Source organism: Schistocerca cancellata, chromosome 3 (assembly GCF_023864275.1).
Source record: "Schistocerca cancellata isolate TAMUIC-IGC-003103 chromosome 3, iqSchCanc2.1, whole genome shotgun sequence".
In the NCBI taxonomy this organism is placed as follows: Eukaryota; Metazoa; Arthropoda; class Insecta; order Orthoptera; family Acrididae; genus Schistocerca; species Schistocerca cancellata.
This window is the reverse complement of record NC_064628.1, coordinates 265,702,857-265,729,620: the sequence shown is the minus strand read 5'-3', so window position 1 is coordinate 265,729,620 and position 26,764 is coordinate 265,702,857. Positions and strand designations below refer to the sequence as shown.

The 26,764-nt window shown below is 41.4% G+C and overlaps 1 protein-coding gene across 4 annotated transcripts in view; it reads left to right on the top strand.

Annotated features, from left to right (window-relative positions):
- LOC126174919 (transformer-2 protein homolog alpha) overlaps positions 1–26,764 on the top strand; it is a 52,529-nt gene that overhangs the window by 574 nt on the left and 25,191 nt on the right. For all 4 annotated transcript variants that reach the window (XM_049921358.1, XM_049921356.1, XM_049921359.1 and 1 more), the window contains exon 2: positions 567–718. In XM_049921358.1, coding sequence (XP_049777315.1) covers positions 567–718 — 152 coding nt within the window. The remainder of the gene's footprint in view (positions 1–566; positions 719–26,764) is intronic.

The following is a 26,764-nucleotide window of genomic DNA, read 5'->3' as shown; positions in this document are numbered from 1 at the left end:
TTCTCGGCATTGACTAACTATAGACTGCTCCGCTGATAAAACTGTTTACAAAATTGAGGAATATAAATCTGATTACTTATTGTATTTTCACTCGTTCAACTTCTAAAAACATAGTGATTACTTTTTAAATATCACAGTTTACTGGTTTGTTGTTATAATTTTGTACATCTAAAGCGTCAACGTCGGTGAAAGATGTATGTGCGTTATGGCTCTTTTAATTTATTCTTGCCTGGCGCCATATAACAAGTACATAAAATGACATGTTTATGTGCGTTCAAGTATGTCTTGCCAAAATCTGTTCTCTTAGTGATGAATTAATAATCTGAATTGTATAATTTTTTTGTAAGTTGCCCAAGAATTTTTCAGTTTGTATTTGTTTGTATTTTGTTTTGTGTAAGTGAAGTGCTTTATTTTATGGCATTGTTTGTTCTAATGTTGATGGGTACAATATTGTATATTTTGTGGCATTGTTTGTTCTAATGTTGATGGGTACAATATTGTATGTTAATGTAAGAATACTTCTTAAGCGTGAAACATTCACAACATTTTCGCAATTTTGTGTGCAGCATAGCCCAAGTCATAGCGGATCTAATCACAGCCCTCCGGCTAATGATAAGACCCCCACACCACCTAATTCTAGAGAGCAATCAAGGAGCCGTTCTCGCTCATACAGCCAACACAGATCACATCATAAAGGAAAATCTTATTCTCGTTCAAGGTATGTTGGCGTATTGTATAGCTTCAATCTTGTTTCATGAAAGAAACTATTAGACAAAATACATTTAGGAAAAATAAATATGGTGCCTTTGTTATTTAATTTGTAATGAACTTTTCACCATGTGGACAGTGTTGTGCATGCTCCCTGCAATGTACGTTACATATTTAATGTATCAATTTTTGCTATTAACAATAAATGAATAATTTCAAAAGGATTTGACTTTGCCAAAAAAAAAAAAAAAGCTTTTAATTTGATGTGAATTTTGAACTGGCATCAGAGCCATTTACAGTTCATTGTTGTATTTTTTCAGTTAGAAAGAACAGGTGCTAAGTATATAGAGTGACAGTCCTTCTGGGGAATTTAAAGAGTTTTATGAAATCATAGGGAATTGTTTTAAACTGAGCATGGGAATTTAATTTTATTGGGTTTTATAAATCCGTTTTAGAATAGTTAATACTTTAAATACTTGCAAGTATTTAAATATTAATTCAAATACATTCAGTGACCAAAAACTGTGATTAAATGGTAGCAGAGAAGAGAGTCGTTACTTTGGAATGCTGAACTCCCAACCTGTGACTGTAATTTCTGTGGGATTGTCACACCACCACCTCTCCTTGAAAGATTCCTGGCATGTCTACTACGTACAGGTCGACAGAAGCGTCCGATCCCACGCGTCGGCTTTGACCCGTGACGTAAGGGTGTTGTCGTGTGTGACGTCATGACGGCGCGGAGTTTGGTTTGAGTGTGGCTGTCTCCAGTTCTGTTTTATCTTATTTTGTTTACTTTTCTGATCTGTTCGTTCTATCTTGTGAGATTTTTTCTTTTTTTTAATTTAAAAACGCTTATTACTTATTTTAATTATGTTTCCTCCAATTTCTGTTTTAGTTTATTATATTTATCTTTCTGATCTGTTCGTTCTATCCCGCGAGATTTTTTTTTTAAAAAGACAAAAAACACTAATCAGCTACTGAAGCATCTTTATCTTCTATGGGTTGCAGGGGTTACGACCCCTGGGGAGGTGGGTGGGTATTCATGCATGGCTGTCTTCACTTTCACGTTGTAGCTACGCAAGGCATCTAAATTTGTTTATATTTAGTTTGCCCCCCCCCCCCACCCAAAACACCCCATTTCCCACGCTTGTCCCGTTAGTGTCATTAGGCTTCTTGTGGAAAGTGTGTGTTTTTGTTTCCGCCATATTTGTGACGTCATGGGTCAAAGCAGACGGGCGGGATCGGACGCTTCCGTATTTCCCTACGTACTGCATAGAACATTGTAGTCTTTATTCAGCTCACTCGAACAGATACATTATTCAGTGTATAAATAAGGAACTGGCATCATTGAGTTCTGGAAGAGTTGCACTATGTTTAGATTTTAATTTCACATACAGCAACAAATTAAGATGTATGGAAAAAATGCATTTTCTGGCAATATTACAGAATTTTCAACATGAAGGAAACTTTTTTTATTGAAGGTAGATGAACACATTATGTGAAGGAAATCTTCTGAGTATATCACACTTCCATCTACTCCAAACTGGAATGCTGTGAGTTTTCTAATACAAGATCATTTTGTTTAAATGTGATACATGATGGTGCATTGGTGCATCAAGTACTTAAGCAATTGCCCATGTGGTGTCACTACAGGAAACAGATTTACCAGGCTTATAGATAAACCAGTTATTAGTTTTTCTTATCTACTTATTTATTTCAGACATAACATTTGAGATTAATGCTGTGAGAAAATAAAATGAACATCTGAAAATGTCAATGACACAATTCTCTAGTGTGCATAGCTAAATCTTCGTACTCCAGTCTTGAGAACCTGAGTCTGATAAATGGCATAAAAATGTTTCCATTTTGTTTGAAAGGTCATCCTCTTCTGTCATGACTCTTTTAGGAAGTGCACCATCCAAATTGTTTTTATTGTTAAACCTGTAGAAAGCTCTGCAGTTTCTCTCTTCCATATTTCTTCAGGCTACATCTTTTGTGGGCAACACAAATTGCGCCATTTATATTAAAAATCTTGGTAAAAATTGACATCAACAGAATTAACACAGCTTGGTGTATGCTATAGAGCTCATTTAAAAAAGTACTTGTGAGAAAAACTACAGTTTTTTCATATGAAATTGGAGAATGTTTTTTGCACTTTGTGTGCAGTAGAGAAGTGATGCCTTGAAATGTTTGTGTGACACCACTTCCCATATTTAGTATACAGTGGTGGGAAGGATTTAAAGTGTGACTCCTGTCAAAAGCATCTACTATACATTTTATTTTGGCCACAATCAACTGGATGATGATGTCTGTAACCATTTCTGATCTTGCAGTTATTTGAGAAAGTAATAGCAGTTAAAATTGCTGTGGAACTAGCAGCAATGACATTCTTAATGTTGATTGAGAGAAAAAAATTGTCTTCTGGCATGCAAGAGGCCACAACAGCCAAAGGTACAGAGTACTGACATGCTTCAGATGGCACTAGGCGGCAAGTAAATAGGCTGTGTCATAACTGCTGTCCATTTCTCACTTGCCTACTTCCACCAGTGGCAAACAATTAAGCAAACACCAATCGAGAATCTTTCACAAAGAAAAGAAGTAATGCAAACATCAATAAAGGATTTCTAACACCCCTCATCAATACCGTATCAGATGAGGATAATTCTTTTTTTTTTTTTCCCTCCCCCTATTCAGGAGCTAGCAAAAATGCCCTCTGCTGTAGTGGCCAAAATTTATTTTATTGACTGACAAGTGCCATGGAAGCCTATGCTTACATTGTCTGTGTGTTTGAATGCACCACTTGCTCGTAACAAGAAGCTCCATGTTTTATCATTTAAACATACTGTTTGCTGCATGTAATCAGCATTGTTGTATTAGTATTTTTCTCTCGTGTGAGCTAAACATACACAGAGAAACATAAAAATACTCTTGTGGATTACCAGTTTTTCCATTTACCCCTGTAATAGTTAATCTAATTTCTGTTGTAGAGAAATTTGTAGGCTTACCTCACTCTGAGGTAGTATTTAATCAGTTTTTATGCACATCTACTTTGTATATTATCTCACCTTTTCTGGGTTTGTATGCTGATGTTTTAACAAGAAAGGAACACAATAAATTCTGTGAAACAGAGGAACTAGTTTCCAAAGATTTACACCTAGTGTATCCATAATGAAGTGGTTGTGATACACAATGTGATCAAAGGTATCCGGATATCTGGCTGAAGACGACGTGAAGTTTGTGGGGCCCTCTATCGGTAACCCTGGAATTTAGTGTGGTGTTTGCCCACCCTTAGCCTTGATGACAGCGTCCACTCTCACAGGCATACAATCAATCAGGTGCTGGAAGGTTTCTTGATGAATGGCAGCCCATTCTTCATGGAGTGCTGCACTGAGGAGAGTTATTGGTGTCGGTCAGTGAGGCATGGTAGGAAGTCAGCGTTTCAATACATCCCAAAGGTGTTCTTTGGGGTTCAGGTTAGGACTCTGTGCAGGCCAGTCCATTACAGGGATGTTATTGTCGTGCAACCACTCTGCCACAGGCCGTGCATTATGAATAGGTTCTCGATCGTGTTGAAAGATGCGATCGCCATCCCTGAATTGCTCTTCAACAGTGGGAAGTAGGAAGGTGCTTAAAACATAAGTGTAGACCTGTGCTGTGGTAGTGCCATGCAAAACGAGGGGTGGAAGCCCCCTCCAGTAAAAACACACCATAACACCTCCGCCTATGAATTTTACTGTGGCACTACTCTCTCTGGCAGATGACGTTCACAGGGCATTCGTCATACCTACACCTTGCCATCGGATCGCCACATTGTATTCTGTAATTTATCACTCCGCACAACATTATTTCTACTTTTCAGTTGTGCAATGTTTATGCTCCTTACACCAAGGGAGTTGTCGTCTGGCATTTACCGGCAGTTGTGCAATGTTTATGCTCCTTACACCAAGGGAGTTGTCGTCTGGCATTTACCGGCGCGTGATGTATGGCTTATGAGCAGCTGCTCAACCATGAAATCCAAGCTTTCTTACCTTCCACTTAGCTGTCGTAATACTTGCAGTGGATCCTGATGCAGTTTGGAATTCCTGTGTGATGGTCTGGATAGATGTCTGCCTATTACACGATAAGGCCCACTTCAGCTGTTGGTGTTCTGTCGGTCAACAGACGAGGTCAGTCTGTACGCTTTTACACTGTATCTGTCTCTTTAAATTTTCACGTGACTAACACATCAGAAACAGTGGACCTAGGGATGTTTAGGAGTGCAGAAATCTCACGTAGAGACATGCGACACAAGTGACACCCAATTACCTGACCACATTTCAAGTCCATGGGTTCCGCGGAGAGCCCCATTCTGCTCTCTCACGATGTCTTGACTACTGAGATTGCTGATTTGGAGTACCTGGCTATGGGTGGCAGCACAGTGCACCTGAAATTAAAATCATACATATTTGGGGGTGTTCGGTGGTTTCATCAGTAGGATACTAGGAAAATGCAGTCAGTCTACAAAGGAGATTACTTAATAAATAACTGGCTCATCTGACCCATCTTAGAATGGAGCTAGTGTGTGGACAAGACTATCAGCAACTTGGCGAGCAGTGATGATGCAGGTAAAATGGACCATTAAGACTGTGGGTTTATTTCATCGTAGCCTGGCAAGTAGAGGTGGCAGCATAAACACACCCTTGTGTTATTGGCAGAAGGGACAGTCATTCTTACAAATTACTATTGAAGACATTGAAAACCAGCTTCAAGCAACTGGTCTGAAAGCCTACACGAGACAGAAATATTTCCACCCTCCTGCAGACAGCTTTCTGTTCTTCGCTTAGTTCTAGCTTGCCATCACACCTTTTGATGTTCATGGAGCTGCTGCTCATTCATTAGTTTTTTCCAGTGTCATACATGCTTCTGGAGCATTAAATTTCTTCTCTAGTGTTGCTTGCTTTGCCATTTTAAACTTAGTTACCCTTTTTTTATTTTTGTGTTCTTGCTTTCATTTGCTACATTTTATATCTTTTTCATTCGTTATTGTTGCGCATTATCTGTAGATTCTCACTGGGCCTTATACTTTTGCCTTGTTGTTCTTACGCTTGCTTCCCAATTTGCTATCTCAAAGCTAATTGTTCTCTTATGTTTGTTTATTTCCCCATTTGTCACACATTTTCTGATTTTCTTTTTGAAAAGTCCCATAAACCCTGTTTCACCTCATCTGTGATTTGCCATCTCTGCAGCTTAAATTTGCAGTTCATAATTATTAATTTTTAGATGATGTCTGGTATAGTTTCCCAGATAAATGTAACGTGACCTTCCATGATTCTTGAGCAAAATGTGAAAATCATGTTGTGTGCAATGTTTTACCAAATGACATCTCATTTAATTCTATTCCCACAGCTTGCATTCTCCCATGGCTATTCTGTCTCTTCCTTGTCCTATTAAAACATTCTAGACCTACCACAATTTTCATCTCCAACATTCTGAATAATTTATCTGCCATGATAAATTTTTCTCTCTCTTTATCTGCCAATAAAGTAAACAAATATCTACAGTTGAACTTCAATTTTATGTTCTCTGGATTTTAGGTTTTCGTGATTCTATATCATAAATTTGTAGCCCCTGTAAGAAAACCATAAGATCAATGCTGACACACGGTGTGTACGCCCTGGGACAACCAGGAAAACCTGGAATTTTTCATTGTTTTAGTTAGTTTTAAATTTTTGTAATTTTGACTGGTAAGACCTGATAATCTGACAAAGGATTTTACTGTAGCCCGCCACTGCAGAATAATACTGTGGCCATAAGACATAAACAATACAAAAGAAACAAAATGAAAATTAAATTGCAAAAAAATGCGCCATTTACAGTGAAGCACAGTGCATGCACAAGTATCTGCCAACAGCAAATCATTTCAAAGGCTTTAGGACGAAGACTGTGAAATTCTTCAATAACAATAAATTGCTTATGGTGAGAGTGATGTCACAACTGTTCACAGTAGGTTTGTTTGAACAGTTGCCTGTGGGCTCATACTCATGCTCATGCACATTTTGGTTGCTTGTGAGCAGTACCTGCTCCCAATATTGGCTACTTGAAGTGTTGCTGTTCGCTGTTATCAGCAGTAGCAACAAGCAGCCAGATGCTACCCGGAAAAATTTTTCCGGCACGCCAAACACACAAGATTCACACATGAGCGAAGTCTGAGTTGTAGTGGGGAGGGGATTAGTTCCCATGTGACCAATTTTTTTACTTTGTGATTTTGCTGTTTCCTCTTCATTCAGTTCACGTCAAATGAAAACAAAATAGAAGTCTGTGGCTGGGAGCTATCAAGTGAATTAAAACAAATTCAACTAATTATGGAAGCCTCAAATATGGTGTTAGTTTGTTTTCTGATTTTATTTTATTTCTGTGTTTTTGGCAGTCGACCATTAATCATCTTGCACAACAATGAAGTTATTTTTGTCAATTTGCCAAAGCAATTTGCCTCTTACTAGTATTTTCTGCAGAGGCAGTTAATTTATTTGAAACCTAGTGTTTAATTTTCCATGCCATTGGCTAGTTTAAACTGTTAGTTGAATTTCAAATGCATGTTTCCATCTTCCGGCACATTATGTTGTAATAACCAAACATGAGATACTAAGTACTGGTACTCAAAGTAAATTTGCATATTGAAATGTTGTTGTTGCCTTCAGTCCTGAGACTGGTTTGATGCAGCTCTCCATGCTACTCTATCCTGTGCAGGCTTCTTCAACTCCCCGTACTTGCAGCAACCTACATCCTTCTGAATCTGCATAGTGTATTCATCTCTTGGTCTCCCTCTCTGATTTTTACCCTCCACACTGCCCTCCAATGCTAAATTTGTGATCTCCTGATGCCTCAGAAATGTTCTACCAACCGATCCCTTCTTCTTGTCAAGTTGTGCCACAAACTCCTCTCCAATCCTATTCAATACCACCTCATTAGTTATGTGATCTTCAGCATTCTTCTGTAGCACCACATTTCGAAAGCTTCTATTCTCTTCTTGTCCAAACTATTTATCATCCATGTTTCACTTCCATACATGGCTACAACACTCCATACAATTACTTTCAGAAACGCCTTCCTGACACTTAAATCAATACTCGATGTTAACAAATTTCTCTTCAGAAACATTTTCCTTGCCATTGCCAGTCTACATTTTATATCCTCTCTACTTTGACCATCATCAATTATTTTGCTCACCAAATAGCAAAACTCCTTACTACTTTAAACGTCTCATTTCCTAATGTAATTACCTCGGCATCACCTGACCTAATTAGACTACATTCCATAATCCTTGTTTTGATTTTGATGATGATCATCTTATATCCTCCCTTCAAGACACTGTCCATTCCTTTCAACTGCTCTTCCAAGTCCTTTGCTGTCTCTGACAGAATTACAATGTCATCGGCGAACCTCAGTTTTTATTTCTTCTCCATGGATTTTAATACCTATTCCGAATTTTTCTTTTGTTTTCTTTACTGCTTGTTCAATATACAGATCGAACAACCTCGGGGAGAGACTACAACCCTGTCTCACTCCCTTCCCAACCAATGCTTCCCTTTGATGTCCCTCGACTCTTATACCTGCCATCTGGTTCCTGTACAAATTCTAAATAGCTTTTCGTTCCCTGTATTTTACCCCTGCCACCTTCAGAATTTGAAAGAGAGTATTCCAGTCAACATTGTCAAAAGCTTTCTCTAAGTCTACAAATGCTAGAAATGTAGGTTTGTCTTTCCTTAATCTAGCTTCTAAGATAAGTCGTAGGGTCAGTATTGCCTCACGTGTTCCAATATTTCTACGGAATCCAAACTGATCTTCCCCGAGGTCGGCTTCTACTAGTTTTTCCATTCGCCTGTAAAGAATTTGTGTCAGTATTTTGCAGCTGTGACCTATTAAACTGATAGTTTGGTAATTTTCACATCTGTCAACACCTGCCTTCTTTGGGATTGGAATTATTATATTCTTCTTGAAGTCTGAGGGTATTTCGCCTGTCTCATACATCTAGCTCACCAGATGGTAGAGTTTTGTCAGGACTGGCTCTCCCAAGGGTGTCAGTAGTTCTAATGGAATGTCGTCTACTCCCGGAGCTTTTTTGTGACTCAGGTCTTTCAGTGCTCTGTCAAACTCTTCACGCAGTATCATATCTCCCATTTCATCTTCATCTACATCCTCTTCCATTTCCATAATATTGTCCTCAAGAACATCGCCCTTGTATAGACCCTGTATATACTCCTTCCACCTTTCTGCTTTCCCTTCTTTGCTTAGAACTGGGTTTCCATCTGAGCTCTTGATATTCATACAAGTGATTCTCTTTTCTCCAAAGGTCTCTTTAATTTTCCTGTAGGCAGTATCTATCTTACCCCTAGTGAGATAAGCCTCTACAGCCTTAAATTTGTCGTCTAGCCACCCCTGCTTAGCCATTTTGCACTTCCTGTCTATCTCATTTTTGAGACGTTTGTATTCCTTTTTGCCTGCTTCATTTACTGCATTTTTATATTTTCTCCTTTCATCAATTAAATTCAATATTTCTTCTGTTACCCAAGGATTTCTGCTAGCCCTCGTCTTTTTACGTACTTGATCCTCTGCTGCCTTCACCACTTCATCCCTCAAAGCTGCCCTTCTTCTTCTACTGTATTTCTTTCCCCCATTCCTGTCAGTTGTTCCCTTATGCTCTCCCTGAAACTCTGTACAACCTCTGGTTCTTTAAGTTTATCCAGGTCCCATATCCTTAAATTCCCGCTTTTTTGCAGTTTCTTCAGTTTTAATCTACAGGTCATAACCAATAGATTGTGGTCAGAGTCCACATCTGCCCCTGGAAATGTCTTACAATTTAAAACCTGGTTCCTAAATCTCTGTCTTACCATTATATAATCTGTCTGAAACCTGTCAGTATCTCCAGACTTCTTCCATGTATACAATATTCTTTTATGATTCTTGAACCACGTGTTAGCTATGATTAGGTTGTGCTCTGTGCAAAATTCTACCAGGCGGCTTCCTCTTTCGTTTCTTACCCCCAATCCATATTCACCTACTAAGTTTCCTTCTCTCCCTTTTCCTACTGACGAATTCCAGTCACCCATAACTATTAAATTTTCATCTCCCTTCACTATCTAAATTTCTTCAATTTCATCATTATCTGCAGAGCTAGTAGGAATATAAACTTGTAGTACTGTGGTAGGCGTGGGCTTCGTATCTATCTTAGCCACAATAATGCGTTCACTATGCTGTTTGTAGTAGCTTACCCACATTCCTATTTTCCTATTCATTATTAAACCTACTCCTGCATTACCCTTATTTGATTTTGTGTTTATAACCCTGTAGTCACCTGACCAGAAGTCTTGTTCCTCCTGCCACCAAACTTCGCTAATTCCCACTATATCTAACTTTAACCTATCCATTTCCCTTTTTAAATTTTCTAACCTACCTGGCCGATTAAGGGATCTGACATTCCACGCTCCGATCCTTAGAACGCCAGTTTTCTTTCTCCTGATAACGATGTCCACTAGAGTAGTCCTCGCCTGGAGATCCGAATTGGGGACTATTTTACCTCCGGAATGTTTTACCCAAGAGGATGCCATCATCATTTAACCATACAGTAAAGCTGCATGCCCTCGGGAAAAATTACGGCTGTAGTTTCCCCTTGCTTTCAGCCGTTCGCAGTACCAGCACAGCAAGGTCGTTTTGGTTAGTGTTACAAGGCCAGATCAGTCAATCATCCAGACTGTTGCCCCTGCAACTACTGAAAAGGCTGCTGCCCCTCTTCAGGAACCACACTTTTGTCTGGCCTCTCAACAGATAGTCCTCCGTTGTGGTTGCACCTATGGTACGGTTATCTGTATCGCTGAGGCACGCAAGCCTCCCTACCAACGGCAAGGTCCATGGTTCATGGGGGTAGGAATATGGCCTAAACACTCAATTTTTTTAGTATTGCAGTCTTTTCCATAGACCAAACTTCCAGCTACAATCTTGAAAGTTCTAGTTTCCATCTCCTAAATATTTTATGTATCTTTCTCCATATTTTTGCAAAGACCTATAGAAAGTCTTGTACCAGCAACTTTCATCCCACCTCTGGAGCCTATTAAATTCCTGCTTTGTGTGCTTCTGGCCATTCTGTTTCTTTGTTTAAATCATTATTGCACAGGATAGAGTAGCATGGAGAGCTGCATCAAACCAGTCTCTGGACTGAAGACAACAACAACAACAACGACAACAACGCGCAGATGATCAGATAGAAATGAAGCTCTAAAACTGCTCGGCTAGTGTTCTGCCTGACATAGTGGACAGACCATAAAAATAGTTTGTGTTCCATATGTTCAAGCTTCACAAATTTAAGCAGACGGGAAACTGTTTTGGCTCTGGGGAATTCATCCCACAAATTTACTGTTTTTCCAGTATCAACTTCATGAACTGTGAAAGTATGACAACAGTGTCTCTGGCAGAATACTATGGAATGCGCCAATGTAGGACAAAGTAAAACCTTTTGTAGGTAAACACATACAACATGTATATTGTTGTTCTTTTTAGCCATTTTTGTATCCTTTTCATTAGCTTTGTCTGCTTTTGCAAGACGCAACTGACTCCTAAAAGTTTGATATTGTGCATTTGTAAACAATTGATACATTCTGCAGAGGTTGAGATCGGAGTACAGACGTTCTTTTGAGCTTTTGACGATTTACTCCTGCTGTAATGGTTCATCTGCTTTGGGAAACTTGTCATTTGATACAGCATGCGGCCCACTGAAATGCTTTTCTGCACCGTCTTTGAGTTGTCATTCCACCTTTCAGTTTACGTTGAAGAGTGTGTATTCATTATTAGCTGATGCAGAATATGTCAAGCAATGTTTTTTTGAGACCCTTCTTTTTAACTGGACTTCACGTGTTTGAAAGTAGCATATTTCTACGAAGAAGTATTGTCTGTCTTACCTTCCTTTCGTCTGGCTGGCAGGCCTACTTCCATGGAGTTCATCAAGTAAATGGACTGCACATGCATCAAGGTATGACATTCTTCATACGGCTTTAACTTAATTTCCAAATTTGTGTTCTGAACACAGTTCTGCGTTTTGTACCAGGTGCAGTAGTAGTACGAAACTGGAATTTGGTTGCAATAATTACACATCTGTTTGAAAGTGATAGACAATATTTTATTCAAAATAATCTCCATTGTTATTTACACATGTCTCCTACCTCTCCGGCAAGCCATGAATGCAAAAAAAAATCTTTTAAAGTGAACCAATAGCAAGCCATTTTCGTACATTCTCATATGAATTGAAATGATGTTCAGCGAGAGCGCGTTTCAATGATGCAAATAGACGATAATCGGATGGAGCCAAGTCTGGAGAATAAGCCGCATATTTCCCCTAAACACCTCAAGTATCACCTTTATCCAATAAGGCCTGCAATTTGTTGTCTGAACTTTTTCGGTGGTTTCCTGCACTTGTCATTTATCATGTCTAAATCACCACTTTTGAATTTTTTTGAACCACTTGAAAGTGTTCCCCAAGAACATGTTTGTCGAAAGATTAACCAAGAGTTCGATGCGGTTCTACAGCAGTATTCTTCAAATGGTAACAGAAAACCAATGCTATCCGCAAATTGTAGTTCAGACACACAACTCGACATGTTTATGGATTTGAAACAGATACCATTATGTGGAACTTGGGTTACTGTGTGTTGGCATTTGTCGTCAGCTTTTAACAGGAAAAGGATGGCGCTGCAGCTGCAGTGTCACAGGTCCTACACTGGCAGCTAGCACCATCTATAGGAAAAGTCCGGTTTGGTACTTCTTCATGAAGTACATGATCATGAATCATGCAGTCAATATTGATACCGAATATTCAACTGAATTATAATATTCCACATTCTCTTTTAATAATACAGCAGTCAGTATGTGCATTATATTTTTTCGTTGATGGTAACGACAGAACTGTAGACAATTTTATTCATATTTAAATTTTTGTTGTAATATTTTTAGAAGATGCATATAGTGTATGGTGTTAAAGCCGTATAACCTGCAGGGCACATATACTGCTGTACAGGACACGCTGCTGTATAGACATAAGCATATCTATACAGTCCCATTCCATAAATCGGCCAACCCATTCAGGTGTAGAACTTACACACAAAACTTGACCCTTCATTCTGCCCTCTTTTTAGAAAATCAGATTTTTTCATCTGAGGGTGTTGAGAAAATTACGAGTAAATAGTCTTAATTCTGAAAAAGAATAAATTTTTACACTTTGCATTTATGCGAAACTGTTGAAACTTACCAGTCACTCCTATGCGACACTTTGCACTAGTGCAAGACAGTGTGAAATGTGCATCATAATAAACATTTGTCAAGTATAAAAAACAAAGTTTGAAATACTAAATAAACAGCAGGTATGATGGAATTAATGATGCTTTTGAAAATGGACCAGTATCTCAACAAGTTCATTATCATCCTCCCAAAAGTTATTTGAATTGTTTGTAGTCCCTGTAGTAGTCTTGAGGTTCACTGTCACCATTTGCATATTCCTAATCATCTACAGTTGTGGTAGAAACTTCATCCAAATCATCAAAATTGAGCCCATCTTCCTAATCGCAGGGACATTCTAGGGTCACAAGTTCTTCATAAGTCATCACATTACATTGTCTATTTTCGAAATATGTGAGAGGGGCTCCATTACAACATTGAAGCTGGCACAAGAAACTAGAAGAAAGCAGAATAACCCCCCACCCCCGCCGCCGGGGGGGTTAGAATAGCTTGGAGGTATTCCTGCCTGTCGTAAGAGGCGACTAAAAGGAGAGTTCAGGTCCCATTCTATGGTTTGACTTGTCACTTACAAAATTCTACAGAAGTGTGTGCCAAATGGGGAAGGATGCCTTACGTGCTGCACGAGTTATCCATAGTGCCCTTAGATTTGATCTCCTGAATCTGTTGTCGTGGCTTTGCATCTCCACCTGCGGTTAAACTATTTTGGTGAGGACAGTTTCCAGGGTATGACATTATCTTCCGTTGTCTTCTTTCTTCTTTTTGCCCCCATGACAATTTGCCCAATATTCAGCACGGTAGCCAGTCCGTTGTGGTGGGGCCGTCATTTACCCATTTGGTGGTAGCCCCCTGACAATATGGGGGTCGCACTGCTGATGCCTGAGCTGTAAGCTCCCCACATATGCCAAAGCAAAGAGTAAATGCTGGTCTTCCATGGGCATGGGGACTCCCAGCAATGGCCATCATGCCAGATGGCCTTTGTTGTGGCTGGGTGGCACGTGGGGAGTGGTGCCCCTGATTGGAGTGGGTGGCATCAGGGCAGATAACCCGCAATGAAGCAGACTGTCATCTCTTGCTGGTGACCGTATGGCACCAGCAGTCTCTAAGAAGGACAAGGTCAAATACAATGCCGACAGGTATGACCTTAAATTGTTTCCTTCCCTCGCTACACCATAGGAGGAATGTAGGGCTACAGAATGGAGAGCCATATTCGCCTCGGGTTTTTAGTTTGTAGCAGAACAGATGGGGACTTCTTTCTACCTACAAAGCCTCAGTTTTTTGTTGAACACCTTGACAATGAGTTTGGAGAAGTGAAAGTGCTGTCTAAGATGCTAAACGGCGCAGTTTTGATTCAGACAGCATCCCAAGCCCAATCCCGAGTGTTACTTGCTTGTGAAAAGCTGGGTGATATTCCTGTTTCCGTCACTCCCCATAAAAGCCTCAACATGGTCCATCAGTTCATATACCATCGTGATCTCCTCTTGCATTCTGACAATAAGCTCTGCGCCAATTTAGAATGATGGGGTGTTCATTTCATCTGGCACTTTTGCAGGGGACCCGAAGACAACAGGGTTGCTACCGGTGCCTTCATCTTGGCCTTTAAGGGTGATTCATTTTCTGGAAAGGTCAAGGTGATGGTTTACTGCTGTGATGTTAAACCATACATCCCTCCCCCTAAGCGGTGCTTTAAGTGTTGGAAGTTTTGGCACATACCTTCCCGCTTCCAGTGTCACATGTTGAGACTGCGGACGTCTACTGCACCCAGATATTGTGTGTGCCTCCTCCCACTTGCATAAACTGTGGAGAGCACCACTCCCCCTGTTCGCCATACTGTCCATTACTCCAAAAGGAGCGAAAAATCATGGAGTACAAGACCCTGGACCGGTTGACATTTCACAGAGGCTAAATGTAAATTCGAAAGATTACACCCCATTCGGTTGACATCGACACATGCTGCAGCTATGTCACCATTGCTGTCCTAAGTGCCAGTGGTTCCTCACTCTGTACCACGAACAGTGGGCCTTCTGGGCCACCAGAATACATCTGACCCCTTGGTGGTAGGGGGCAAATCTTTCTCCATTGCTCCCAAAGCATCTACTTTGCAAGGCCCCCCAAACACAGGGGACATGGGTCCCCTGCCCCCTGCTGTAGAAGCAACGACCTCCTCTGGATCCTCTTGTGCGGAAGGGGTCCCTTGGGACCCCTCTCTCCCCAGGTGTCCACTAGTGCTATGGTGGACACTTGCCAGTGGCTAAAGGAGACAAAAGCTGCTGGACGAAGAGCTTCATGGTCTTCTTCTGTTCCTGAAGCTGCTTCGGAGAAATCTTTCCAGCAAGCCCTTAAAGAGAAGCGAGAGAGCAAACAAACTAAGAAATAGTCTGCTAGGGAACAGGACCCTCTAGTGGCCACCACTCTCTATCAATTCTGCATCTGAAAATGTGGTGGAGATCTTAGTGTCCCCTGTGGACATGGATCTCACTGAAATCTCATCCATCATATAAATGGCTACAAATACTCAGTGGCAGCAGGTGATCCTGAGGCATAACCTGCCTCATTACGCGCTTCATGCCTTCCCAGCCTCACGATATCATCCTCAGTGGAATTGGGGCAGTTTTTTTCCACCACCTGGCTGAGCTACGGCAACTCTTAAGGGGACCACACCCTGCCTATCTAACCAGTGTTAATTTAGGCAAGTATTTGACCCATTCCTGAAAAAAAACCTATTTGATGCAGGACTGTAATATTTTTACTGTATGTTACATGATACTACTACTCAACTTACTAAAATCTATTTTATCTATTTTATAGTTTTTAAGAAATACTTTTTTAAATTTATTAACTAAGTTTTTTCCGCAGAAAATATGTTTTGTGAACTTCCTAATGGGGGAATACTAATGAATGTAGTACCAGAGGTGGCTTTTTGTTATGCAGAGTCTCTGAAAATTTCATTTATCTATCATAGTTTCTGATATAATGGGCATTTTAGTTTGTGGGAAATTGACTTTAAAGAAAAAGTATTGAAATTTGTTACTTACAGTTAATTAAAACTGCCCTGCTGCATATGATGGCCCTTCTTTGGCCTCCAGCAGGTCTTCCAGCTTTTTTTCGCCTACCTGGATGTTTGTCTTTCTTTCTTGGCCATATTAGATGCAGACCTGTCTGCATCAGCTATCCTCATTTTATAGTAATGTTGCAACCCAGTGATCATATTTTCACCAGGATTAATTCCCAACTTTTTCAGTACCAAACACTTTCCAATATTAACACAACTGACTGTGATAACAGCATCATGAACTCCTAGTTTCACTTTATGCATGCCGACAAATACTGTTTTAGGAAGGCAGTTCTGAATTATGCTGTGAAATGTTCATTTGGGTTCTGTGTCTGCCCATGCAGACATTTACTTAGGTCAGGATGAGCCAAGTCTCTGAAAATAGGTTTAATTGTTGTAATAACAGCAGCAGGAAGAGAATGCTGGTGAGAATAAGATTCTCCAGTTGGCTGAGCCATATTGTATTTGCACCACGAATTTTCTCCTGATAGAGACAATCCATGACATGGCTTATCATCAGTAGAGGACTTATGGAAGAACATGGCCCAAACACAAACATCTCTCTTGATTGCCTACAGATTTTCTTTATTTCTCCTAATTGCCTGCCCATAGTATACCTGAAAGTGTTCTATTTCAGTTTTAGTTAACCAATCCTGTCTGGTCAACAATTTTCCATCTTCTAATTTTTTTCGTCTCCTATCAACAGTGTTCTCGGCCTTGTTCCCAAACGTTTTTGAACATGGCCTACACATTCTATTTTGCTAGTAATGGCATCTCCATATGGCTGAGAGTTCACCACATTGTTGTATGCTTTACTGTCACCATCGCCCAATGGTGTACCATACACCTCTTGTTTCTATGGAGTGATGAGATATTTGTTGTACTCCATGAACTTCCAACCCACCAATTGTTCCTCTAAAATTAGCCACACAGTTGTTTTTTTATGTTCATTGACTTTACAACATTTCTAATATTTAGACATTATCTCACATCTCACACTTTACTGGTGTCTACACTCGTGGCAGTCACTACTCCATTCAGAGAAGTATGTCCTCTTTTTCTGCCAACTTCCATCAAGTGCAACTGCAATATCCGAACATCCACCATTTTCTTCCACTGCTTCCCTAGCAGCTAGTTTCATGCTTTTCCCACTGACCTCACATAAAACTTTCTCTAATATTGCAGTCAGTTTTTCAAATTTATTTGGTAGTTGATGTAAGTTCATAACTGAACAAAATGTTCTCCTTGCAGCCATGCCCTTGCCAATGGATTGTAAGACATAAACTAATCTAGTATTGATTTCATAAGGGCCACTTGCATCTGGTTTTGAAGAACTCATAAATGAAATCACAGCTGAGCATTTAGTGCAGGTTAAACCCAAAGCACTTGCTAGGCCTTTTCTCCCACTACCACTCACAAATTTTCACACTGTGACTCACCACAGTGTCTACATTGCACAAATTTAGGAATTATGTCTGATAATATTCTCAAATTTATAATAATGTTACTGCACACCTTGTCACATACAGTAAATTCATTTTAACTCTCCTGAAATAGTGAAAGCTTTTTTAAACTTGTTTCCTCTAAATTGTCGTTTCTTGAAAATGTCTTTACGTTTCGTCATCTTCAATAAACACAACAAAACACACACAAACAAGCACTCCAAACGTAAGTATAGCAACTACTCGCAGTCATACTTGAACAAAACTAACCGCGTGTTTGAAAGCGTGTTGTTTACAAACAGCAGAAACAAAAGAATACAGACTATTGCATTCCAAGGATAGCCAAAACACTCAGGGGTAAAAAAATCCCTAACATGCAGTGTAGGGGATATAAAGATCTCAAATATATGCAGAAAAGTGGGTGTGGCACATAAACACATGTGGTAGGAAAATGCTCTTTAAATGCTCAAAATAAATTTTTTTTTCCCCCAGCAAAATCCTTTTCAGAGTACTTAAATAAAACCTTGATCATATCAAAATATGATGAAAACCAAAAATAGGTTTTTTCAACCTGAACCATGGTGTGGTCCCCTTAAGCTTTAGACCTGCTCTGCACTGCCCTCTGCGGCTATAGGGGATATTACAAGAACCATAGTGACTATAATAGTGTGTCGAGTGGAGTTTGTGTCTATGTCCTGAACTCGGTATGCAGTCTTCTCTATCCCGCCTGGTATGTGGTGCTTGGGTCTGCTCCTGTAAACTGAAGGGTAGGCCAAATGTAGCAAGTGAGTAGGAGCAGGAAAAGGTGAAATGCTTCAGTACTGCCTTTAACTTTACAGAACATTTAATAGAGGATATTAGTCAGTGACATATGTAACTTTGCACTGAAGATGAGCACGTAGGTGCAGAGCTGTACATAATTCAAACATCAGCTAGAAGGTACAAAGGCAAAATCTGTAGTGGCTCATGCACTAGGAAATAGAACAATGTTGCTAGGTCGTCTACTTGGAATCAAATGCACTGAATCTGGAGCGAAGCTCGTGGAGCTGCACAGCGCCGGCTAGAGGGTGCTGTCGTCGGAGTCGTAGTGCCAACCTAAGAACTTGCACCTACACCGTAGCAGCGTAGCTATCGATACCACACAGTCATCCTGTGCCTCTTCAAACCCCTCTTGAAGCTGTGCTTGTCCCTCTGTTTGCAGTCCTGGCCTTCTCCCATGTGTCCACTAGAGAGTAAGTGACGACCTCTGGTAGTGACCACTTCCCCATCTTCCTGTCACTGCCCCGGCATCAGGCCAAGAGACACCTGCCTGGATGGGCTTCAAACAAGGCAGACGGGGAAACTTTCACCTCTGCTGTCACCGTTGAATCTCCCCCACATAGTAAAATTGATGTGGTGGTTGAGCAGGTAATTAAAATGATCGTTTCTGCCACAGGAAAACCCAATCCCTCATTCTTTATGGTGCCCCCTGCGAAAGACAGTCTCTTCATGGTCACTGCAAGTCACTGAGACAATTAAGGAGTGTCAGCGACCTCTACAGTGGCATAAGCGGCACCTTTCCCTGGACCACCTCATAGCCTTTAAACGGCTCCATGCCCACATTCGCCAGCTTATCAAGACGGAAACAGGAGTGTTGGGAGAGATACGTCTAGGCCATTGGGTGCCGTACCTCACTTTTCCAGGTCTGGGCAAAGATCAAATGAGTTTTTGGGTACCAGACCCCAACAGGTGTTCCCGATGTCAACACAAATGGCATGTTATCTACAGACGCAAACACGATTGCCGAGCACTTTGCTCAGCACTATGCTCACACCTCTGCGTAAGAGAATCACCCCCAGCCTTTTGCACTCTCAAATGACTGGTGGAAGGGAAAGTCCTCTTGTTCACTATGTGTCACAGTGAACCCTATTAACACCCCATTCACAGAGTGGGAGCTTCTCAGTGCCCTTGCACATTGCCTCGACACAGCTCCTGGGCCAGATTGGATCCACAATCAGATGATTAAACATCTCTCGCCTGACTACAAGCGACATCTTCTCGTCGTCTTAAAGTGCATGTGGTGTGATGGCCTTTTCTATTGCACTGGTGGGAGAGCACCATCATACCAGTGCTCAAACCTAGCAAAAACCCGCTTGATGTGGATAGCTATCGGCCCACCAGCCTCACGAACGTTCTTTGTAAGCTGCTGGAACATATGGTGTGTTGGCGTTCTCCGCCGTCACTTCGTCTCAATTTATGATGTGTTCCAGGGCTCTGAAGTGATTTACACCGACCTTTCTTCTGTGTACTGACTCCTTAAGCAGCCTAAAAGCTATCGACCAGTGCTACCCTTGCCATCCTTTCGGTAGTGTCCATCCAGGAGTCAATCTATGCCCTGGATTGGTGGTGTTTGTGTGGATCCCAGGACACGTCGGCATCCCAGGCAACAAACTTGCCAACAGGCTGGCCAAACAGGCTACACAGAAACAGCTTCTGGGGATGGGCTTCTCTGAACCTGACCTGCATTCTGACTTACGCCGTGGGGTTTTTTTGGCTTCGGGAGACGGAATGGCAGTCTCAATACGAACAACAAATGGTGTGGCCTTAAGGTGACTGTGAACATGTGGCAGTCCTCCATGTGTGCCTCTTGCATGGACTCTGTGGTTCTCCTTGTCCGCTGGCTTTGCATTGGCCATAGTTGAGCAACCCACAGCTACCTCCTGTGCTGTGAAGACCCACTTCAGTGTCGAAGCGGTGCCGCGTTTACAGTGGCCCATATTCTGGTGCACTGCCCCACTTTGACTGCCCTGCGAGGAAATCTTTGTTACCAGCCTCGTTGTCGCTAATTTTATCCTACAATTCTTCATCGGCTGTTTAGTTTTAAGTTTTATTCGTGAGGGTGTGTTATCATTTGATCTAAGTTTTAGTGCATGAACTTTGTCCCTCTGTTTCCTCCACCCCAGTGCTTCTAGGGTGGAGGTTTTAATGTGCTACAGAGTGGCTGGCTTCTGTTTTTTTATTGTCATGGTCAGCCAGCCTTGGTAATCTGTTTTGTTGTTTTAATCTCTTCGTCCCATTTCTTTTGTTTCTCTGGTTTTCTTGTCCCCTTTTGTCCATTTACATGTTCGTTGCCCTTCATCGTTCTTGTGATTTTTCCTTTTATTCCATTGTGAGTTGTCAGTCAGTCTAGTTTGTTTTATTCTCACACTTGTGGCATTGTTTTATTTGGAACAAGGGACTGATGGCCTCATAGTTTGGTCCCTTTCCCCTCTTTTAATCCAACCAATCTTAACAGTTCAAGCAGTCGTCTGTTTCTGTTCTAATTACTTTGACAAGTCCAAGACTGCTCCTAAAAGTTACCAGGTGCTGATCACCTAATATTTTCATGTGTTCGATATGTATCATGTAATGCACTTATCCACTGTTCAGATAGATCTGTTTTAGAAGCCAATTTATCAGGGTTACAGTTCTGTCTCTGCTGCTGTTCATCATTGAACCAAACATGGTTTGACATTTCTGTAAAACAGTTCCTAACTGTGGAACTATTTACAATAGTTCACCAGTCTCTATTTCATAAATTCACTGTGACCTTCATACACTCATGCAAGTATAAGTAGACCAAGAAAGTGTGCAAATTCTTCGCTGTCAATACCTATCAATTGGTTCTTGAAAGTAATGTTAGTTCCTTTGTTGATCCACATCAAAATATTCTGGAAAAAGTTGAGCTTCATATATAATTCAGATACTGACTGCAAGGTATTTGCATTGCTTACGCTAGACTGTATTGGACCGGGAACTGTCTTTGAGTACGTTTTACAGTGGCTTCCTCCCATGTAATCTATCCAGATTTTTTCCCCATGTTTCTCTTCCATTTCTGGGTTTGAAAACCGTGGGATTGCTGATTTAGATATTTACTTCGGTGGTGGTGGTGGTGGTGGTGGTGGTGGTGGTGGTGGTGGTGGATGAAGTATACTTCAAAATGTTGACTTGATGTCACTAACTTCAGGAGCAGTAGGTTTCAAATTCCCAACTTAATCATAATGTTAAACTGATTTACTGCCTTCAGAAATAATAGCATCAATCAGTTGGTATTTCATTTAATCCTTTTTCTTTCAAAATTGATTGCCTTTCAGGTCTACTCAAACTTACGTATACTCGTAATTCTGCAACACACTGTTGCAAAACATGAACAGCTAATGTGATGCAAAACACAACATCTGAGGCAAGACCCTCAAAAATGCATATAAAATAAGTGGAAAATGTTATTTTCATTGTTGCAGGTGTTTGCTATAACATTTGTTGCAACACAACAGCTGTCGTTCAGTCTTTGTAATAGTACATTCTAGGAAAAAAGTTGGATTAGGGTAAAATTGACACCAGTAGTACTCTGTGCAAAAAAAAAAGTGAATAAATTTTCATGTGTTGTTAATATAAGTCTGAAAAGAACATCATTGGTTACATTTGGTTCAGAGGGAAAGTCATTTTGAGAGAATATAAACAAGGTAGATAAGATTTCAAATGACCTTACAGGTTAATTGGACCCCTGTGGTGCTAGGAAGATTAATTTTAATTTTGTTGCAAAGCATCTGAATGACGTCAGAGATCAATACTCCCACAAAAAAATATTGCTTTTTCATCATTTGCAGTTCTAGTCAAATAATTTAAGCAGTTATCACAATGTTTGAATAGTGTGTCACTGCCATGGTCAGTTTATGTAGTAGGAATTTGTGTTTTTTACCAAAAGAATGAAAAGCTTTTGAATAACCGTTTACGCATTTTCCCTTGTAGGCTTTACAACTCATGAGATTGCTGAAGAAATTTTTTAAAATGTGCCAGTTTGAGTGCAGTTAGGCTCCAGTCATATGTCTGAAAATGCAGCCAACAAGAAAAATAAAACATTTTTTCTTTGTATGCTTCGCTGATGCAATGTCATAAGTTCAAGAAGAAAGTTACAGCAGTCGCAAGCAGCACCAAAAAAATTGAAAAATTATTCGTATCTGCAAATGAAGCCCATAACAGAGGCTTCAAATTAATAGTAATAATAAGAAGTCACATAATTAACTTGGAAAAAGTGTTTATCCATAACTTGGAATACCAAATCATATGTTACTGGAAATAAAAATAACATGTTAATTAAATTAATAAAAACCAAAATTTTGATTGATATTGTTTTTAAAAGTGAACACAAATGAAATAATTTAAAAATGTTGGATTTGAAAATTGCAGAACGTTATGGTCTTTGGCGGGTGCTGTGCAGTTCTTTGAGCTGAAATTCTGCACATATTGTTCCTTTGTTGATTGGAAGAAGATAAGGGGGTAAGGGCTGAACTTCAAGAAAGTTGAAAATAATGGCAACTAGGCTGAAATCTGCACCTCTATTCTATTTGACATTTTTTTGTGTTTGGAAACCCTTGCTGCATGTGGAACTGAATACAAAAAGTAAATTAATATAGTGGTGTCGTGAAAGATGAAAGCGTAATAAAATTTTACTGAAAGATGACCCTCATTTGTTTAAAGAAGAGAACAGGAGATGCCTGCTGGATACAGGATGCTGATTATTGGTGTCACTCCAGGGGCCCGCCACTCTTTAGCGGGTTCCTGCTTGGCTGCCACGGGGCCCCAGCCTTTGTAGCATCTTTTCCTTTCCGTGCTGCATGTCTATCCTATTGATATTCTTTTTCCCCTCCCTTGGGGAACATGTCTGGAGTGTTACTGGGAATGTTCTGCACTGTCGAAGAACAGTCTCGCCTTTGTTTTTTGCTCCCTTTTCCTTTGTTTCCTTTCTCCTCTCATTCCTCTGCTTCGGAGTTTGAGGTTCGTCTTTTTCTTCTTCCTCCCCTGTGCTGCTGAAGGCCAGCCCACATGTCTGACGCGTAACAGGTGACTGTAACACGTAATTCCCCAGCCATGGGTTGACAGGTAGAGTTCGCACATACCCCCTGGTGCAGGGAAGGGTGATCACCTGAGCTGCAACCTTCCCAATTTGTCAGTTGGTCCCTCTGTCAGGTGTTAAGGAGGTGTGGACAGTCACATAAGGCGAGTGCACCACCTTGTGAAGAGAGCACCCAGTTGGAAGGAGCATGCCATTGGAGACAGTGGCAATCACGGGGATTTTCTCACACTGATTCAGTCATCTTCCCACTCAACATCTACTAAACGTAAACCTAATGAGGTTAATGATTCAGAGACCCTTCCTGCTGCACCACGGTTCCTTGTAGTCTCCATGTACTGGAGACGGTTAGTCCTTTGCCACAGTAAATCTGTTTATTATTCAGAAAGGTGTAGATGCAATTGCTGGCCCTGTAAAATTGTGCTCTCATTTACGGAATGGCACTTTGCGTTTGGAGACTACTTCTGATTCCCAAGCACAACAACTGCTTTCTGTTTTGCTTCTTCACAGCTACCCTGTTCATGTCGAGGCCCATAGAATTTTGAATTCTTCCCGTGGTGTAATTTGCACCAGGCTGCTCGACAGTCTAACAGAGGCCGAAATCCAATCTTATGTCTCTCATCAGGGTGTCTGTGCCATCCATCATGCAATGAAAAAGGTAGATTCCTCCTTAGTACACAGACTTTCCTTTCAGACTCCTCGCACACCTATTTTCATTTGGACCTATCCTTTTGCACTGCCCCGCTTGCCTATCATCTTGAGTGGTCTGTTCTTTCTGACACCTACTCAAGCAAGCATTTCCCGTGTGCTATCTGTTTGCTGACTCCTACCCCATCCATGTACACGTCCAAATGGCAGATTACTAAGGCTGACTGTCAGTTACTCCTCCCTGGCAACCTTCGAAGAACAAGATTTCCCCAGTTGTGATGACCAGATGGAATATCTCTCAAATGTACCTTTCCTCGCACTTCCTATTTACTACATTGTGTCTTGGTGGACCGAGGCATGCTGTGACACAATTCTTGCACGTAGACATGCTCTGCATTTTTAACTGTCATCCTAAGATGGCAAACTGCATTCATTGTGAATGGATGCTTGCAAAGTGTCGTTGCATTCTTTGGTATAGCAAAACAGCATGCTGGGTTTCATTCACTAGGTCTTCTAAGAGCTCCACCCCTTCCTCTGTCATGTTGGCCAACTTCTGATGGCTCTCTGGGACCAAGATCCATTCCCCAATTTCCGGCCTGACAATAGCAGATGATGTTATCGTGGTCACTATTGCTATCTCCAACACCTTGGGCCACCATTTTTGTGGACATTTTGATCTCTTCATACCATCAACCTGTCTTCCTTCATTGGAAACGAGCAGAGGTTTGGCAATACCCTTCTCTTCCCTGAATCGTGAGTGCTACAATGCTGCCTTTACTATGAGGATTCTCTGTTCATCCGGATCCTCCACCCCAGAGCCAGACGCCATCCACATTCAAGATGTTGCAGCACCTCTCTCTTGTGGGCAAGCCCTTTCTTTTTTAACACGTACAACCACATCTGGGCAGAGGGCACATTTCTGGCATGCTGGTGTGAAGCCACTGTCATACCCATACCTAAGCCCGGTAAGGACAAAAACCTTCCTCGTAACTACCGCCCCATCTCTCTTAACAGCTGCATTTGCAAGGTGATTTAACATGATTCATGTCCGGCTGGTACAGTGGCTTGTGTCTTGCCATTTACTAACGAATGCAATGTGTGGATTTAGAGTGTGGTGTTTGCAGTTGACCATCTTATTACTTTGTCCTCCCATGAATGAATGGTTTTCTGTGGAAATCCCAGACTGTGGCCGTGTTTTTAAATTTGGAGAAGGCCTGCTGCAGAACTGGTATCCTCCGTACTCTTTACACATGGGGCTTCCGTGGCCGCCTGCCCTGTTTCCTTAAGGAATTTTTAAGACAGAGTTTTCAAGGTGTGTGTGGGTTCCCCCTTGTCAGAACACCTTTATCCAGGAAAACGCTGTACCTCAGGATTCCGTCCTCAGTGCCATCCTCTTTGCTATCGCCACTAACCCTATAATGGCCTATCTCCCACCGGGCACCTCCGGCTCCCTTTTTGTTGCCGGTTTCGCCATCTGTTGCAGTTCTCCACAAACCTGTCTCACTGAGCGATGTCTTGATTGTCTTTACTCCTGGAGTATCGACAGTGGCTTTCGCTTTTCACTGACAAAACTGTCTGTATGAATTTCTACCGAATCAGGTGGTCTCTGCCTTCATCTTTACATCTTGAGCTTGTTGCCCTTCTGTTCATTGAAACTACGAAATTCCTGTGGCTCATGCTCAATAGGAGACACTCTTGGTCCTCCCAGGTGTCTTATGTGGCAGCCTGCTGTACGCAGTTCCTAAATGTTTTACATGCCTTCAGTGGTACTTCCTGGGATCCACTCGAACCACCCTCCTCCATTTGTACCAGTCCCTTGTCCGTTCGAAACTCGGCTATGGGTGCTTTTTTTTACACGTCTGCACACCCATCTCCAACACTATCCACCATCATGACATCCGTTTGGCCACAGGTGCATTTTACACTGGCCCAGTTGAGTGTCTGTATGCTGACACTGCTGAACTACCACTGTCCTACTGTCATGATTTTCTCCTCAGCAGATATGCATGCTGTTTTTCTGCTGTGTGTGTGTGTGTGTGTGTGTGTGTGTGTGTGTGTGTGTGTGTGTGTGTGTTGTCAGCCATCCTGTGCCTCCTTTGATCCTCAGTATGGGTTGTATCCCTCTTCTCTGTTACCTCTTGGAGTCTGCTTTCAGCACTTGCTGTAGTGGCTTAACTTCACACTACCTGCAACTTTCCTGGTGGGTGTGAACCCTTCGCCACCTTGGCTTCGTGAAATGGCCCATGTTAACTTCAGTCTTCATTTGCTTTCTAAGGAAACTTGTCCAGCCATGCTCTGTTGCCTGCAGTTTCACGACCTTCACATGGAACTTTGCGGTAGTACCTTTGTATACACTGATTGCTCTCGGACTGACTGTTTGGTCAGGTGTGCATTCGTCATTGGCACCCATGTCTTTCGATACCGGCTTCGGGCACACTGCTTAGTATTTACTGCCGAGGCCACGAAGTACATCTGGCGACAGCCTTTTCAATTGGCCTCTGATCATACTCACTCAGTGCCTTTCAAAGTCTGTGAGCTGTACACCACCCATCCCTTAGTGCAGCAGCTCCAGGAAAACTGTCACTTTCTCACTCTTGGAGGAGCCAGTGTGATGTTTCTGTGGGTTCCTGGTCATGTTGGTCTGCCAGGATATGAGGCTGCTGATGCTGGTGCCAAGGCTGCAGTCCTCTTACCTCAGCCCATGAGTACCTGTATTCCCTTTGATGTCTCTGTTGCGGTCTGTCGGGAGGTGGTGTCCCGTTGGCATCGCCAATGGTCCTCCCTTCACAG